The 18120-nt window shown below is 43.7% G+C and overlaps 1 protein-coding gene across 3 annotated transcripts; it reads right to left on the bottom strand.

The window, feature by feature from the left end:
- Positions 1-4944: 4944 nt before the first annotated feature.
- Positions 4945-17941, bottom strand: LOC130173375 (protein NLRC3-like). Of its 3 annotated transcripts, none has more exons than XM_056382591.1 (12): positions 17864-17941; positions 17077-17199; positions 16545-16652; positions 16326-16454; positions 14266-14344; positions 13898-14123; positions 11927-13730; positions 11119-11292; positions 9038-9211; positions 7814-7987; positions 6650-6696; positions 4945-6508 (listed from the first exon to the last, which is right to left on the bottom strand). In XM_056382591.1, exons 2-12 carry the CDS (start codon positions 17163-17165, stop codon positions 5883-5885), a joined length of 3630 nt encoding a protein of 1209 aa, XP_056238566.1. In that variant the 5' UTR covers positions 17166-17199; positions 17864-17941; the 3' UTR covers positions 4945-5882. The 3 variants fall into 3 exon arrangements, with proteins under 3 accessions (XP_056238566.1, XP_056238565.1, XP_056238567.1); XM_056382590.1 differs by having other exon boundaries at positions 17077-17202; positions 17864-17937; XM_056382592.1 differs by lacking the exon at positions 17864-17941 and adding an exon at positions 17811-17835.
- Between the last annotated feature and the right edge of the window lie 179 nt (positions 17942-18120).

Genomic DNA, 18120 nt, shown 5'->3' on the forward strand with positions numbered 1-18120 from the left:
TACTCTTCTTGTTTAAAGTTTTTCTGAAATGGGCCCATTGTGCAGAAACAAGTCAGTGTTTATTCTCTGTCTTTTCACAGAGGGAATAAAGAACCGACTGATTTAAACCAGAGTGAAACTGTGTTCAGTGTAAAATCTGTTTTTAACACCTACTGGAGACTTTACATGAATGTTTGACCTCACACTTATAAAAACAAGCCTCTCTGACTTCTGTTCATTCAAATCAGAACTTCCTGGTTCTGTGTGGACAGTGATCTGGATCCAGACCGCCCCCCCTTCTCTCCTCTAATCCGGGGGTTTGTGCACCTCGTCTGACACGTCTTTTCCCAGCGGGTCAGTCACCTCTGAGTGTGAGACAGAGAGGAGAGAATCCTCTTCAGTTCAGAGATAAGAGCTCTTTGTTGTGTCTCTCTGACGCCTCACAGGAAGCTTTTGTGAGCGGACTCAGAGGTGATATTAACCCTCCGAGCGTCGATCCTGCTGGAGGAGCTGGGATTACTCTTAACCCCAGACTCTGTGTCACTGATCACAGGAGACCCAGCAGCACCAGGACCCTGAGTCTTTAGTTCCAGCTGAGGATCTGCTGCTGCCACAGGTGGAAACTGTTAAACATGATGAGCACCTGTGTAACGAGGACCTGCCACTCCTCAGTGTGCTGCTCTGACGTGGACTCGACGGACCTCTGAGGGTCCCTGTGGGATCTGGCACCAAACGTCAGCTCCGTTAAGACCACGTCCACGCCACTGTGCTTTCGTTTGAAAACGATCTCCATCCAGAACAGCTGGTGACGCAGAGAGAAGCTCCTCCGTCGACCAAACCGTCTCGTCTCGTCTCGGTGTTTGTGGGGGCCACGCCTTCGTAAACCGTGTCCTCTGAGGGAGGCGTCCCCCGACTTCCCCCTGACGCAGTTCACTAAACCATAAAGAGACAGTTCCTGAGTCACGGTAATAACGACCATTTTGACTCAACGTTCGCCATCAGAACATTTTATTTAATAACCTTTCAATTTATTTGTGTTTTAAGTCTCTGCCATGAAGTTAGCTAATGTTCTTCTTCTTTGGTTTTACTGGCGTGGAGGATCACCAACGTTAAAGGTGCACGCCACCTGCCGTACTGGTGTGTAACATCATGACTTTATAAAGAATACTGGGTATTAAACCTGTTTAAATAAAGCTATTTGAACCTGCAGCTGTTTGTCCTTTGTCTCTAACAGACAAGTTCGCAAAAACCTAGAAAATGTTTTTAATTATTATTGTTTTTAGCGATGCTCAGGTCCCTGAAGAGTCTAAAATGGCCAATGATTTGATGCTTTAAAACTCAGGACCAAGAGACGAACAGCTGTTCTAACACGTCTTCCTACGCCGAGGTCTCTGTGAGGATGAAGCGACTCAGGCCACAGCAACAGTCTGTTCATCAGCAGCTCTAATGAATCCTTGTGGGATCTTTTCACACTTGTAAAGGAGCCGCTGGGAGCGAGGAGGTTTTTAACAAGCTCTGTTTGTTCATCAAGGAGGCTCCACCGCGATGATCTGCTCTCAGCTCAGAGATAATACCGAGGGCAAACGCCACAGAGAAAGGACGGGGCTGATTGGGACTGAGGAGCTGTTAATGAGATGGAGGCCGCTGGTGGAGAGGCGGTGTATTATCCTAAAGGGTGGTCTGAGGACAGAGAGCAGGGTTCAAGAGGCTGAGATCGTCTGATCTGCACTGTGAAGAAATGTCTGCAGTCACAGAGAAACATACAGTTAACACAGATAATATTTATCAGATAAGACAAAGAACAGAACACACCCAAGCCATGTTAAATCTAATTCAGGTCACGTGCCACAGAGTGGAATCAAACTGCTTAAACACGTTGATATGATTCAGTGTGACTTCACTTCCTGACGATATCATCATCTCTGATGTTCCCTCCAGGGCCAGGGCTAGCTGGTTAGCATCGTAACTTCATTAGACAGGCTGGGGCTAGCTGGTTAGCACGGTAACTTCATTAGACATGCTGGGGCTAGCTGGTTAGCATGGTAACTTCATTAGACATGCTGGGGCTAGCTGGTTAGCACGGTAACTTCATTAGACATGCTGGGGCTAGCTGGTTAGCATGGTAACTTCATTAGACATGCTGGGGCTAGCTGGTTAGCATGGTAACTTCATTAGACATGCTGGGGCTAGCTGGTTAGCACAGTAACTTCATTAGACATGCTGGGGCTAGCTGGTTAGCATGGTAACTTCATTAGACAGGCTGGGGCTAGCTGGTTAGCACAGTAATTTCATTAGACATGCTGGGGCTAGCTGGTTAGCATGCTAACTTCAGTAGAAGGAGAAGTAATAGAGTTAACATTGGCGTTTGTTTCCACCTCTGGAGACAGCTGTTGGTGCTGAACTCACAACGTTTCCTCCAGACTGGTAAGTAAACAGCTGCTAATGCTAGCTAATGCTAACATTAGCTACTTAGCAATAGCAAAAATTTACAACTAGCTCGTTTAAATCTCAAAGAATCATTGAGTCTCTTCTGGACTCAAACTGCAGTTTGATGCCTCAGGATGTTTCAGTGTTCACTGGACTGGATCTCACACACACACACACACACGCACACACACACACACACTCTCTCACACACACACACGCAGACACACACACACACACACACACACACGCTGTATCTCCATACTTATGAGGTCTTTCCATTGACTACATTCACTCTTGAATGGTTGCCTGTGTGTGTGTGTGTGTGTGTGTGTGTGTGTGTGTGTGTGTGTGTGAGAGTGTGTGTGTGTGTGTGTGAGTGTGTGTGTGTGTGTGTCAGACTGGCAGTGAGAATGAACTTAATCCTCTAAGCTCTTGTTGGGGCTTGTCCTCTCTCTCCTACAAGACAAGAAAAAGAGCAGAATGTGACCAAACTTTAAAACGAGCAACTGTTCCCTGAGACGTTCACTGTCCCGTTGTGTTTCATTATGTTTGTTAGTGACGGTTTAATGTTCAGGAAATGATGTTTAAATTCCTCGTACAGTTTTAGGGACCTGATGTGAACATATTAAAAATAAAAGTTGAGTTTCTCTGAGTCTGTGCATGTAAGTATCATGAGCATGTTCGCAGGACACACGGTTACAGGATGATACGACAGGGTTTTCCAGGTTTTCCAGTCCAATGATTGTGTGACCGTCGGTCCTTTATCCTGGACGCGAACAGATCTGGTCTTGGACTTGTGTTGAACTCGACTGAGGTGGTCTGATCATCAGACACAGAGCTGCAGCTGTCCTCACAACAGGGACAAAGTCAGGAGTGTTTTTACCTCGTCCGTGTGTGTGAGTGTGTGTGTGTAAGTGTGTGTGAGTGTGTGTGTGTGTGTGTGTGTGTAAGTGTGTGTGAGTGTGTGTGTGTGTCACCTCGGGGCATTTTGTCACTTAAGAGAGGGACATTGGGCCGATCAGTTTTCCTCCCCCTGAAGTGCTTCAAAGGCCGGATGAGCAGATTAGAGGTCAGGCCGAGCTCAGGACTAACTGATTTAGGAAGGTTTAGTCTTCACTCTGAAATCCATCCTCTTTGTTTGGCCCCATCGCCCCGCCGGCTCCGTTCCTCTCGGCGGCTTCTTCTCGCCTTTTTTAATTCGTTTTTCTCCGCTCCACTGAGCTACAGAGGCCCGCAGAGGACATTAACAGTTCCTCATGTTCTCCTGTGACCACAGAGTAAATGTAGTGACACAGGTGAGCAACGCTCCACCAGCTGAGTCTCTACTGTGATTCATGAGTTTCTTGCTGATATTACTGCTGCATTTCTACTGTAGGAGACTCATTAGGTTTTCATTGTTCCACATGTGAACATGTCAGAGACTCTGTAGTGAATCATGAGCGTCTGCTGCCACCTGCTGGTCACGCTGGTCATCACACCCTGTCACAGACAAAGGCAGAAACATTATTGGTCTTAAAAATAAGGTCAAGCTATAAATAGGCAGTGACATGTCAGATTAAGTCTACCACACTCCATTACCACGTATTGACAGTCAGTGTCCAGTTTATTAGGAACACCTGTCTGCTCCAGCAGCTGCTGTAGAAACTCCACCTTCACACTGTTTCAGACGTGCTGACTCAGCTCTGTGCAGCTTTGTATTATAATGTGTTTTTCTTGAGGGGAAGAGCAAGGAACCTGACAAGACCACATACCTGGGCGACGGCTTCCACAAGTTCACCTGGAACTCCTGAACCACAGGTGAGTCTGTTCCTCTCTGCAGCTGTTTTCTTCACATAGGACCGGACTGGGTTAAAGTTAGCCTTTAACGGACGTCATGCTGTTGTGGCAGAGGTCTGCTGTAACAAGTGCTAATGTTAGCTAATCATGCAGTGTTGTTACCTTGGTAACAGAAACACAGGTGATTCCCCTCAAGGTAATTAGCATTGCACCTGACAAGGAAACCAGATACAACAGTGAACACCTGGGTCCAAAACAGACATCAAGCTCCAGAAACATGAAGCATCAACATGAAGAACCAGAAGCTGCAGTTCCTCTAACGACCACTAGAGTCTGGCTCCAACAGTGAGTCAGTCCCCATAGACTCCCATGTTAAAATGTCCAACTTTACAGCAGAAATAAACATGTTTACAGCCTGGTACAAAAACTGTTTTGGTCTCTAGAGATAATTTCCTCCTTCATGACACCTGTTTATATAACTCACCTGTTTATATAACTCACCTGTTTATATAACTCACCTGTTTACATTTTATTACACAGTTATTACAGTTATGGAGACTAAACTGGCATAAACTGAAGTCTTGGCTCCACCTATTTGACCATTTTAGGAAATTTCGAAGTTAGGGGGCGGACTCAGACGCCAAGATGGCCACAGTGCAGCAGTTCACTCTGAGCTTCAGAAACCTGTTGGTGATGTCACAGTGTCCATCTTTATTTTATTTTTTATTTATTCCCACAAATAAAACTTTATAAACATGTAAACAGTTTTCTCTTTTTTAATGGAGAGAATGAGCAGGTGAGGTAAGAAACACATCGAGGGCTTTTGTTAAACCTCAACGTAAAATAAAAATTACTTCTTACAAAGTGAGAAAGAAAAAAAGAAAACAGCTTCAACAACAGAATATATAGTGGAAGTGACAGATATTTAAATGAATCCATCAACCAGAGACACAAACAAAATAAAAATACATGAATCAAAACACTATTAGTTTACCCTGATTCCCACCTGAGAGATTATTAATGCTTCTTTTAATTTTCTTTTAATATCAGGTAGTGAAGGTGAGGTGTCCACCAGGTGTAAGTTGGTGTTCCACAGTTGTACACCTGTATATTTAACTGAATACTGCCCCCTGCTGGTGTGATAGAAAAGGAGATGCAGATAATTTGATTGTCTCGTTGAGTTTGTAGGAATTATTACAGAAATATTGTTCTAAACTTTCTGGTAGATTTTTGTTCAGTAATCTCAGATCCTCCAGATTTCATTTTTCTCTGGCTCCTCCTCTGTGACTGATTTCTAGTTGTTCAAGACCAACACTTTAAATCTTTGGTTTTGTCTCCACAGCTGAGTCTTGATTTTAGCTTGTGTGGAGTTTTGCTCATGTTGTTGCCAGTGCCAAACATGGGCAGAGAGACACAGGAGGTTGTTTGTATGACATGTTAACAGTGACGTGATGTTATGTTGCTGTTCAGTATGAAAATCTATGAAGTGATCCATGCAGACCATGTTTGTGCCTGATGTTCAGGATCTACATGGAAAACCTCTGGATACATCTGCAATCGTTAACGACAGACTGTCACAGAAAACAACAACAAACTGGAAACCATGTTGGTTTTAAATAACATCAGCTGTGTGTGATCCTGTACAGACTGAACTATCTGGTCAGCAGTGAGACAGTTTCTCCAACAGGAGGAGGTTCTGTCTACAACAGACACATGTAAGACTTATAATAACAGAGTCCAAACCCAGGATACAGAGGTTCAGTGAAGGTGGTGTTGAAGGTGTGGAGGTGAATCAGTGAGTCAGAGGAGACTCTGTAGAAGGACAGAGAGCCAGCAGGACAGTCCACATACACTGCTACTCTGTTAGAGGAGGAGGAGGAGGGGGAGGAGGGGGAGGAGGAGGAGGAGGGGGAGGAGGGGGAGGAGGGGGAGGAGGAGCAGGGGGAGGAGGAAGAGGAGGAGGAGGAGGAGGAGGAAGAGGGGATGAATGTTTTTTCCTCATTGTGACAGACATAGTAACGACCATCATCAGAGCAGAACAGACTCCAGGACTGATCGTTCAATCCAAACCAACAGTCTTTACTGACTCCTTTCCTTCTGATTCCTCTGTAACTCACTGATATATGAACCTTTCCTCTCCACTCGACCTCCCAGTAACAGCGACCAGTCAGACCAGTTGAACACAGCAGCTGAGGACACTGGTCAAATCTGTCTGGATGATCAGGATATGACTGATTCTCTCTCACACGTCTCACTTTCCTGTTGTTGTCAGACAGTTTGATCTGTCTGTTCACTGTGTTTGTGTCGATTGTGAGTTCACAGGAATCTGATGGAGAGAACAAGACACAGCTGCAGTTATTGATCATGTGATCAGTTATTGACAGTTTGATGATGACTCATGACATCAGTGTGAAGATGGTTGAATGTGCTGCTTTGTTTTGATGAATCAAATGAAAAACACACTTACACTTCCTCAGACCTGGAGTCAACCATGGGACTCCACCAGGCTCCGCCCTGAAAGGAGGAGGGGGGTCAGACCAGCATGCAGACATGGACATTACATGGCTCTCACACACACAGGTCACTCATTCTCTACTGTTGTGTCTCAGTAAGAGGCGCTGCTTCTGTTTCTCTCTCTGTCCCTGGAGGAACCTGTAACCTGGAGCTTCCTACAACCTGAACTTAGAGCAAACGTGGTCGCTCTGGTTTGATTCCATCACTTCTTCCTCTTCTCTCTGTGTCGGTTACTGTTCACATGACAGAGGGGCGGAGCTCCTCACACATACATGAACACACAGCAGAGGAAACATCGACCGTGCTCCTTCACTCTACTGCAGTATATGGAGACTACAGGTGTGTTGCACAGTGAGATCAGTCACAGACATGTGAAGGATTACTTCATGTAAGTGTCTGATCATTAGTGGACGGAGCTTTTTAATCTCTTTGGTCCTTGTAGCTGATAAAAACTCTCATAAAGTCATAAAGTCGTTGCTGCTGCCTGAGAATTTACACTGAATAAGCTTTTGAGAAAATGTTTCTGCCTGAATCTGGTATTATTGATCATGCCACTCCTTTACATTTTCTGGAGGAAAATTGGTTTCAATTAATCGATTATTGATAAAATAGTCGATAGATTAATCGTTAGAAAAATAGTGGTTAGTGGCAGCTCTACTCAAGTCTATGAAGGTTAGGTAGGATTTACTACAGGACTGCTGTATTAGACTGCATTAGTTTTAACTGGGTGTACTTAATAAACTGCCAACTCACACACACACACACACACACACACACACACACACACACACACACACTTCTACATATACTGTATATAAATGACAGGGAGAGAATCCTAAGGGAAACTAAATCTCTGAATGCCACAGATCCTCTAAAATCACTTCAGTTTATTCTGCTCCTTATTAATATTCATACAAAGTAAATACACATAGAAATAAAGTAGAACAATACTGGCTGAAAAGCTGCAGCTTATTACAGCTCCCCTCGTCACATGACGTGACATGAATCAGCAACCCTCTCACTGCTAGTCAATGTTTCATAGAGACAATAAATAAATCACTAGTATGAGTAGTTACTGCATGTGGCTCAGTGTCTGTGGCTGCAGGTCTCTCCATACCTGAGAGTCTCCAGTCTCCAGTGTGGATCCTCCAGTCCAGCAGACAGCAGCTTCACTCCTGAGTCTCCTGGATGATTGTAGCTCAGGTCCAGCTCTCTCAGATGGGAGGGGTTGGATGTCAGAGCTGAGGCCAGAGAAGCACAGTCTTCCTCTGTGACCAGACATCCTGACAGACTGAAGACGCACAAAACAACACGTTACACAATCTGAGGGTGGACTGGACAAGTTACTGCATCACTGGGATCCAGTACATTACCATCACCACCAGTCTTTCTAACTGGAATTTCATCCATGTGACCAGTAATATAAACCAACAATCAGACATCACTGGCAGCACGCTACGTTTCCTTATCGGCTCCACTCAGTTTCAGTTGTTGGTTAGAACAAACTTAAATACACAAAGAGAATTTCAGCCACAAATCAAACTTGTTCACTCTCTCATTAATCTCCCAGTGTTGTTGAGCTTAGAGAAACTTTTTTAGACCATGGATCACTTAACCACTAAAATAAAAGTCTAGCACCACTGAACTCCTAACGCCTGAGCCTCCCTACTCTCACAGGGTAACGGCAGTAGGTGAATGAAATGCAGTAAGAAACGTGGCCTGTAGGAAGCTGAACTGGAGTCCCAGTGTATATGCACCCTAACCAGTCGGCCATCGGGTTGCTCCATGTTACAACAGAGTTTTATTTATCTGCAAACGCTGTGTCTCACACACTCCACAGCAACAAGTGGTGCTGTTTATGTAGCATCAAATTTATCATACACGTATGAACGTTGGTCAGATGTCAAACGCACTACGAGTCTCAGTCGTGGTGACTACATCACTAGTAAAACCTAACACTTGTCTGTTGTGTCGGAGGTTTCATTTGATTCTCTTTGAACTGACCTGGTCTTAATCCACATCCACAGGATCTTGTCCATTGTCAGTGTTTGATAGTTAACAGGCTGATAACTGGTGAAATTTAGCTCAGTCACAGGGCAGCTAACTGTTAGCTTCATCCACATTTCCTTACAGATGTCTCACTGATCTGTGTTGATGTAAATCATTGCAATCAATTTTTGCAAGAAGAAAGTAACTGATTCAAATATTTTATGATTCAAACTGATCAGTGAATCAACAACTTTAACTGGGTCTATAATAATAAACAGAAGGAGCATGCACAGGTTTATCTGTTATTGATCAGGATTAGAACATTGATCATATCTGAACAGGTTGACCTGACCTGAGAGTCTCCAGTGCACAGTGTGGACTCTCCAGTCCAGCAGAGATCAGCTTCACTCCTGAATCCTGCAGGTTGTTGTTACTCAGGTCCAGGTGTCTCAGACTGGAGGACTGGGAGCTGAGGACTGAGGACAGAGCTTCACAGCTTCTCTCTGAGAGGTTACAGTCACTCAGTCTGAAGAGATGATATGAACAAGAACAGAAATAACATTAGTATTCAAATAAAATCACACTTTATGTTTTTGGTGATGTGTAATCTCTTTTCATATCTGAAGTATTTGATGCTCTATTCTAAACAAGCTGGAGAGTTTATATCTGTACGTTTTATATGAAGCTGAAGAAGAAGAAAATCACTGAAAGTTTTTTACTGAAAGGGGGGGGGGTGAAACCATGAGGATGAAAATATAATTTATCGTTCAGCACTACACTGGGGTTCGTCCTACCACTACGTCCCATATTCACAAAGCATTTTATCTTCCCACTAAGAGTTCTCCAAAGTCCTGCTCAAAGTTTTTAAGTAAAAGTTTTCTCCTAAGACCTGTTCACAAAGCTGCTGAGACCAACTTTTAGTAAAGAGAAGATAAAACTCTTATCCTAAGAGTGCGTCTCCGTTGCTATGGCTGACATCAATTTCCATGGACGAACTCCCTTGCAGGAACCACAGCGATTGGTTGATGAAAGATCAGTCTGTGCCTGTGAAAACGCATGTTCAACATACTGCAGTGAAAATAATAAAACACACTGAGAAATAAACAAATACGAATTAAATAATAACGATTAGGTGCTGTTTACAAAAGGAGTGCATCATTCGAAATGCATCTGTATGATCAGGTTTGTGTCGACCCAGGAGAATTTAATTTTACTATAAAAACTTACATTCAATTCCCCCAATGGAAAAAACAAAAACGAACCTGTCCTAGACGATCTAACTAAATCTAACTGGCAGCCTATTGGCCACAGCCTGTTGTAGCTGCACCTGTTGTAATGCAGCTGTGGTCCCAGCTGTGGGTTCAGGTGTAAGAAGATTTCCACTGTCCCACCAGGTGACATCCAGCTGGAATCTGATCCTTTCAAACAGCTGATCAGGTCACTCTCCATTCAGATCCATGACTGGTGTGTAGATCCTGGACCCTGTACAACAGCGTCTACAGCTGTACAGGCAGCATCAACACAACCTGTGTGTTGATGGTGTGATTCTGTTTTCCTGTTTACAAACAGCTCCTCGTCTTGTGATGGTGCAATAATTTTTACCTGTGTTCAATCTCTGGCTCTGATCTCAGCGGGTAGACCGACCATGAAGCTGCTTTATTTCTCTGTAGTTGTTGAACATCTAAAGGAAATCGTATGAATTGTTCAATGATGTCGGTTCAGAGCGCATTTATTGTTTGGTGAATAGATCGGCTTTTCTCTGTTGCCAAGTAACGCAGCGTCATCAAACACTTAATTTCCACGCTGATCGGGTTGTTTCAGTTGGAGATGTTATTTAATCCCTTTAAGATACTTATTGATTTGGTCTCAGTGAGTTAGGAGTCTAACTTCTCCCAGACTTAGGAGCTTTTAGCGCTAAGTGGCTTTGTGAATAGCTCTTAGTAACAACAAATAACCCATTATTTTAAGGAGTTTGTCCTAAATCGAAAAGTTAGGAGCTACTTTTAGATTAAAGATGCTTTTATACGGGCCCAGATTGGTGGCGTTTTAGCAATTAATGCAAAAAAAGTTTACCTGATTCAAATTTATCCATAGTCGGAGAAAATATGAACCATTTCTGTCAAATTTTGTTATAACTGCTGAGAAGTCTTGAGTTATGTAAAAAAAAGTGTTGTGTGAGCAGTCACAGTGACCTTTGACCTTTGACCAGCAAAAATCTAATCAGTTCGTACAGATGGACAACCAGAAAACATAATGTCTCTGGTCCTGACTGTCGTCAGCACGGAGGCATAAAAACAATTGATCATCATCAACTGATCAGTGAATAAACGACTATAACTGGTTCTATAATAATAAACAGAAGGAGCATGCACAGGTTTATCTGTTATTGATCAGCATTAGAACATTGATCATATTTGAACGGGTTGACCTGACCTGAGAGTCTCCAGTGCACAGTGTGGACTCTCCAGTCCAGCAGAGATCAGCTTCACTCCTGAATCCTGCAGGTTGTTGTTACTCAGGTCCAGGTGTCTCAGACTGGAGGACTGGGAGCTGAGGACTGAGGACAGAGCTTCACAGCTTCTCTCTGAGAGGTTACAGCCACTCAGTCTGAAGAGATGATATGAACAAGAACAGAAATAACATTAGTATTCAAATAAAATCACACTTTATGTTTTTGGTGATGTGTAATCTCTTCTCATATTTGAAGTATTTGATGCTGTATTCTAAACAAGCTGGAGAGTTTATACCTGTACGTTTTATATGAAGCTGAAGAAGAAGAAAATCACTGAAAGTTTTTCAACACTGAAAATTTAAATTCCTGATGAAATGTAGAAGAAGAAATAAAGACATGAGAGAGGCTGTTTAAACACATCACTCAAGACAGAGGCAGTTAGCTTCAGCCAAGCACCAACCAACTTCTTTCAGCAATGTTCAGAGGGAGGAACATATTTTTCAGGCATGAATCAAACGAAAGACTTTCTGTTTTCAACATGTTTCATCTCTTTCCTCTTTTATTCATTTAAAAATGATGTAAAACTTGATGAAAAATGTGAAACTGACAGTTTTCTTTAAGGACCAACTACTGCTGCTGGTGGGCCGATGACTAAAGGCCAGCTGTACTGTGATCTGTGACATCTGTCAATGTGGAGAAATACTTCATGTTGATTAATTCATTTGTTTTTCTCTCATCTTAAAATATAACAGAAACCTTTTCCATGAATCCAAATATCTGTGGACTTACAGAGCTTTGTTGGAGGCTTTGACCACTGGCAGCAGCTTCAGAAGAGCCTCCTCTGAACCAGAGTATTTCTTCAGGTCAAACACGTCCAGATCTTCTTCTGAGGACAGTAAGATGAAGACCAGAGCTGACCATTGAGCAGGAGACAGTTTATCTGTGGAGAGACGTCCTGATCTCAGGGACTGTTGGATCTGCTTCACTAGAGAACGATCATCCAGTTCATTCAGACAGTGGAACAGGTTGATGCTTTTCTCTGCAGAGGGAGTCTCTTCAATCTTTCTCTTGATGTAATGGACTGTTTCCTGATTGGTCTGTGAGCCACTTCCTGTCTGTGACATCAGACCTCGTAGGAGAGTCTGATTGGTCTGCAGTGAAAGACCCAGGAGGAAGCGGAGGAACAAGTCCAGGTGTCCATTTGGACTCTGTAAGGCCTCGTCCACAGCTCTCTGGTAGAAGTTTGTCTCTGCAGATTCGTGTCGTCCTGGTTCAGACTTCTTGGAGGTTGATTGTTCATCTGACATCAGATTGAGTCCAGACTTGATGAAGATCAGATGGACATGAAGAGCAGCCAGAAACTCCTGAACACTCAGATGGACGAAGCAGAACACCTTGTCCTGGTACAGGCCTCTCTCCTCTTTAAAGATCTGTGTGAACACTCCTGAGTACACTGAGGCTGCTCTGATATCGATGCCACACTCTGTCAGGTCTGATTCATAGAAGATCAGGTTTCCTTTCTGCAGCTGCTCAAAAGCCAGTTTTCCCAGAGACTCAATCATCTTCCTGCTCTCTGGACTCCAGTGTGGATCTGTCTCAGACCCTCCATCATATTTGACCTTCTTCAGTTTGGTCTGAACCACCAGGAAGTGGATGTACATCTCAGTCAAGGTCTTGGGCAGCTCTCCTCTCCTTCTGGTTTTCAACACCTCCTCCAGAACTGTAGCAGTGATCCAGCAGAAGACTGGGATGTGGCACATGATGTGGAGGCTTCGTGATGTCTTGATGTGGGAGATGATGCTGCTGGCCTGCTCCTCATCTCTGAACCTCTTCCTGAAGTACTCCTCCTTCTGTGGGTCAGTGAACCCTCTGACCTCTGTCACCATGTCAACACACTGAGGAGGGATCTGATTGGCTGCTGCAGGTCGTGTGGTTATCCAGAGGCGAGCAGAGGGAAGCAGTTTCCCCCTGATGAGGTTTGTCAGCAGCACGTCCACTGAGGTGGACTCTGTAACATCAGTCAGGATCTCAGTGTTGTGGAAGTCCAGAGGAAGTCGACACTCATCCAGACCGTCAAAGATGAACACGACCTGGAACTGATCAAACCTGCAGATTCCTGCTTCTTTGGTTTCAGTAAAGAAGTGATGAACAAGTTCCACCAAGCTGAACTTTCTCTCTTTCAGCACATTCAGCTCTCTGAAGGTGAATGGAAATGTGAACTGTATGTCCTGGTTGGCTTTGTCTTCAGCCCAGTCCAGAGTGAACTTCTGTGTTAAGACTGTTTTCCCAATGCCAGCCACTCCCTTTGTCATCATTGTTCTGATTGGTCCGTCTTTTCCAGGTGAGGCTTTAAAGATGTCTTCTTGTCTGATGGTTGTTTCTGGTCTGACTGGTTTCCTGGAAGTTGTTTCAATCTGTCTGACCTCATGTTGATCATTGACCTCTCCAGTCCCTCCCTCTGTGATGTAGAGCTCTGTGTAGATCTGGTTCAGAAGGGTTGGGTTTCCTGCTTTAGCGATCCCCTCAAACACACACTGGAACTTCTTCTTCAGGTTAGATTTGAGTTCACGTCGACAAACTGGAGCAAAAAGTTCTGAAGGAACAAACAACAAGTAAGATCAATGAAGAAACTATAAAGTCAGTATTTCATCATTTCATCTCCCTAAAGAAAACATGTATGAACATGTTTCCCTCCATGTGTTGATGTTAGTAAATGTCTCATTTCTCCATCATGTTGAATCTTTAGAGAAATCCTCTTACTGCTCTGCAGACAGTCAGCCAGCTCCTCCTGCTTCATTCTCCTCAGGAAGTTCACTGCGATCTTCTCAAATGCCTCTCTGCTGCTCCTCTGCTCTTCATCCTGACCGTCCATCACCTCCTCATCCTCCCTCTGACTCCCTGAGCATTCTGGGTAATCTGGACTCAGAAGCTTGTGCATCTTCTTCAGCTCGTTCTTGACAAAAGTGATCATGTTCTCCTCCAGCAGCTGGAACAGAAAACTATATGAATGACAGCATCAAACATCAGATCCATGTTGGACAGACTGACAGTCCACTGGTCTGAAAGTGCAGCATGGAGATTATTGTGAACACAACAGATGGAACAGTAGTTGTTGTACATGTACAGACCATAAATATGGAGTCCAGCTGTGTTTGATGCTGCTGGGCAGACTGAGCACTGGGAACCTCTGAGCTCTCCTGGTCCACTCTGTGGAGGAATCATGAAGAATGAGCTCACATTATGTCTGTCCACACAGAGAAAGACACAAGCTGAAGGTCCATGAAGTCATGTGTGGATGTGACAGCCAATCAGACGACTCCCTGTAGCGGTAAAGGTTTACTAGTCCTGCTGATCCCACTGAGAATCAACAGCTCAGTCTACAGCTGCTTGTAGCTTTAGTCCCAACAGCTCTCACCAACCCTCCATACAACCTTTCATATATTAAAATACATTAGGAAAGCCAATGTTTATACATTCAGTGATAAAACCGATGAAAAATAAGTAATAAAAATAGAATATTGTGCATGGTAATGTAAACTCTACTGTACTCTGTGACCATGTAAAGTTCCACCAATACAGCATTTAAAGAACAGAGTTTTCTCTTTCCTATAGGGTGTTATAGCTTTTTGTGCGTGTCAATATTCTACAGAGTTTGTGAGTAACTCTGTCAGGGCAAAAACACAATGGTCTCATTTGAATGAAATACCTCGTTGGGGTCCAGGTCTTACTTCTTAGACCTACTGACGTCAATACGTCCCTTAGCACTGCCCACCTGCAAGCTGGACACCCCCTGTAAGCTTGGCACGCCTCCAGATAAGACACAGCACACAGCTACTTAAAATGAAGAGTTTATTTAGTCTTGTAGCCAGGCTGAAAACACATTGGTCCTCATTTATTGAAAGAACGTACGGCAGAAAACCGTGCGTACGACCATTTCCACGCAAGCTTCAGCATTTATCAATTTGGACATGAGCGGAAGCTACGACCAGATCTCACGTCAGGTCTGAGCTCGTGTACGCAAATCTGAGTCTGGATTTGCGTTGCAGCAGCAAAATCTGTCTGAGTCTGAAAATAATTATTAAACAAACCTCAGCTGTCATCAGCATAAACAGTCACATATTTAGAACAGATTCTTACAACGAATAAAACAAAATAAAAAAATTTTGAATTTTAAAAAAGCCCACGTTTTTTACTGATACCACTTTTTTGTACAATAAAACAATATGATAGGCTAAATAGCCTAACATGACATCTAATTATTGCACATTCAAATTTGAAATAATAATAAATACAGAAATGTGTTTTTGCAAATTAACTCATGGCAAAATTGTGTAATTGTTTTTGGTTTTTTCCGATGGGTGTGACACAACTGGAACAACAATTAAAAGCATCTAGTGAGATAATCATTGTTGCACTGTGGTTGGTCAGATGTTTACTCACTCCCTTATTTAAACAGATGCTTTGACAGTTATCAAATCATAACCATGGCAGATTTACTCGTTTTGGAGGAACAATACGCGCGTGTCAGACATGAGCGTGTTTTCAGAGACCGCAGGGATCTCCAGATTGCTGGGTTTCCAAATTTGGTTGGAGCAATTGATTTCACTCATGTGCGTCTGAAGGCACCATCCATGAATGATTACGCATTCATCAATCGCAAAAACTACCACTCTATAAATGTACAGGTGATTTGTGATGCCAAGCTATCACTTTTAAACGTGGTGGCCAGGTGACCGGGGGACACACACGATTCTTTTATTTTTCAAAGCAGCTGTGTTGGCGCGCGGCTGCAGGACGGCGCACTGCAGACCCAAACTCATCTCCGTCACCCTCTTCCACACAGCGGTTTTATGAGCTCCTGTGATCCCGCTCTTCAGACTGACAAAAAGCACATCCTTATTTTGCGCCACCTCGGATGTCAGGATGTCGATCTCCATCTCTGAAAAGTTTCGTTTCTTGCCAGTAACGCTTCTCTCCATGTTTGACCTTAGTGGGCGAGGCCTCCCCACGGTTTCCTCTACAATGCAGGAAAACTTTGAGCCTGACTCCTGTGAACTGATATCATGTCTCTCTGATGTAGTTTAGACGTGTTTGTGCTCAGTGGGAAACAGAGCAGCATCAACAGAGGATGAATATCACACTGTAATGTGTCAGGAAAGACTTTCCATCATCAGTCTGACATTCTTACCTTGGATCGACCGACTGGAGTTTATCTTTGAAGTCTAAAGGTAAATTCATACTGTTGTCACTCTTCATGGACACACAGCTGGGTTCAGGCTCAGAACCAGGTCCAGGAGAGTCTGGTCTCTGATGGATCCTGATGAAAAAGAAACACAATAATGAATTAACAGTCACATATTCAGTTGAAGCAACATATAATAAAGTATTAATACAGAGACAAACTTACTTTTTATCAGATAAATGTCTTTGTTTAAAATTAGTAACAATCCCCTTCGACCGGTCGCTCTTGAAGGACACACAGCTGGGATCAGGAGATTTAGGTCTCTGATGGATCCTGATACAAAAACATCAATGATACATGTGAATATTGGACAAAATACTGATGTAAAATACATTAAAGTTTTAACATACACTGAGTGCACACTTTATTAGATACAGCTGTGCAATCTGTTGTAATTCAGAACAACAGTTGTGCTTTAAATTCTACCTTTAAAACAATAATAATGTTCAGGTTTTGTCGACACTGTCAGACATTTATAAAGAGGTCACAGTTAAAGCTGGTGTTGTACTGACGACATTATACTGAGAGCTATTCCCTGTTTACATACACCAGGGGTCAGAATATTAGGAACACCTCTGAATATAATGTAGTCCAGTACAACACCATCACTGACTCTGAGCTCAATGATAAAACATAGAAGTGAACATTATAGACGTCCTAACGTGGACTTGATGGAACAAGAGTTAGAGATGCTTACCTCTGAGCTGTGGTCGTTCTGTCATGTTGCCCACACAGAGAGGTTTCAGAGGGAGGGGCTTCCTCCTCTCTGTCCTCACACTGATCCATAGCAGAGCCCCCACCGTCACACCAACACAACAACCTGCTGGGAGAGCGCACACATCATTTCCCATCATGCCTCTCAGTCACATGACAAACACACAGAGCTCTGACGGGAGGAAACCCATGGAGCTTTGGAACAGCTGCTTCATCCCAATAATCAATACACTGATCTGACAGTTTCCATGTTGGTGGAAGTTTTCACTTCTGTCTGACGGACTTTGAAAAGCTCTTCAACATCTGGAACACCACTGTACTGTACTACTGTATCCGGTCAGAGCACGCAGCCAAAAGCTCCACACATCAACCATGTTACCTGAATCCACATCAGCTCCCAGAGACTTTCTACCTTCACCTGTAGGTTCTCCTGAAGTACAGGTTCAAATCCCGCCTTCACTAAATGGCCTCTACGCAGTTTACACAGACGGGACCATGGCAGCACGCGACATGACGCAGCAACAGCGGGAACCACACAAACAACACGAGTTACATCAATGTCGGGACGGTTTCTTCTCACTCACAACTCGGGACTTTTCCCGCCACTGGTACCGGACGGTTCGAGCCCTGAACCAGTGAGACGTGTCCAGTCAAAGCTGGGAGCTGACTGTTAGTCACATCTCTGCTGTTCCTACCGGAAGTAAACACCTCACTCACCTGAACAAACTTCATTCAAGAGTCAAACTGTGGAAAGTGTCGCTTACAAATACCTTTCGACGGAGGGAGAGGACGCCGCGGCTCCGCGAGCTCAAGAAGTGAACTTTACCTGTCCAACGGGCGGTGCCGTGACGTCACGGTTGACTAGGTAACAGGAGGAACACGCGGGCGGAGCCAACAAGAATGAACAGGTAAACAGACTTGATATGAGAGTTTTCTAATGGGCTGAATACGATGTGAGAACAGCCCCGACAACACTGTGGAACAACAGTTAAAGTTATATTATGTTGATGTTATAGAAAATCATATT

The sequence above is a fragment of the Seriola aureovittata genome, chromosome 8 (assembly GCF_021018895.1).
Source record: "Seriola aureovittata isolate HTS-2021-v1 ecotype China chromosome 8, ASM2101889v1, whole genome shotgun sequence".
In the NCBI taxonomy this organism is placed as follows: Eukaryota; Metazoa; Chordata; class Actinopteri; order Carangiformes; family Carangidae; genus Seriola; species Seriola aureovittata.

What these genes read in the sequence shown, in the direction of transcription:
- LOC130173375 (XM_056382591.1), bottom strand. Translation starts at nt 17,165, where the DNA reads ATGGATCAGTGTGAGGACAGAGAGGAGGAAGCCCCTCCCTCTGAAACC. An exon ending in AGACATTTATCTGATAAAAA is followed by an intron (nt 16,455 to 16,544) that starts GTAAGTTTGTCT and finishes CTTTTTCATCAG; the next exon opens with GATCCATCAGAGACCAGACT. An exon ending in AAAGCCTCCAACAAAGCTCT is followed by an intron (nt 11,293 to 11,926) that starts GTAAGTCCACAG and finishes TCATCTCTTCAG; the next exon opens with ACTGAGTGGCTGTAACCTCT.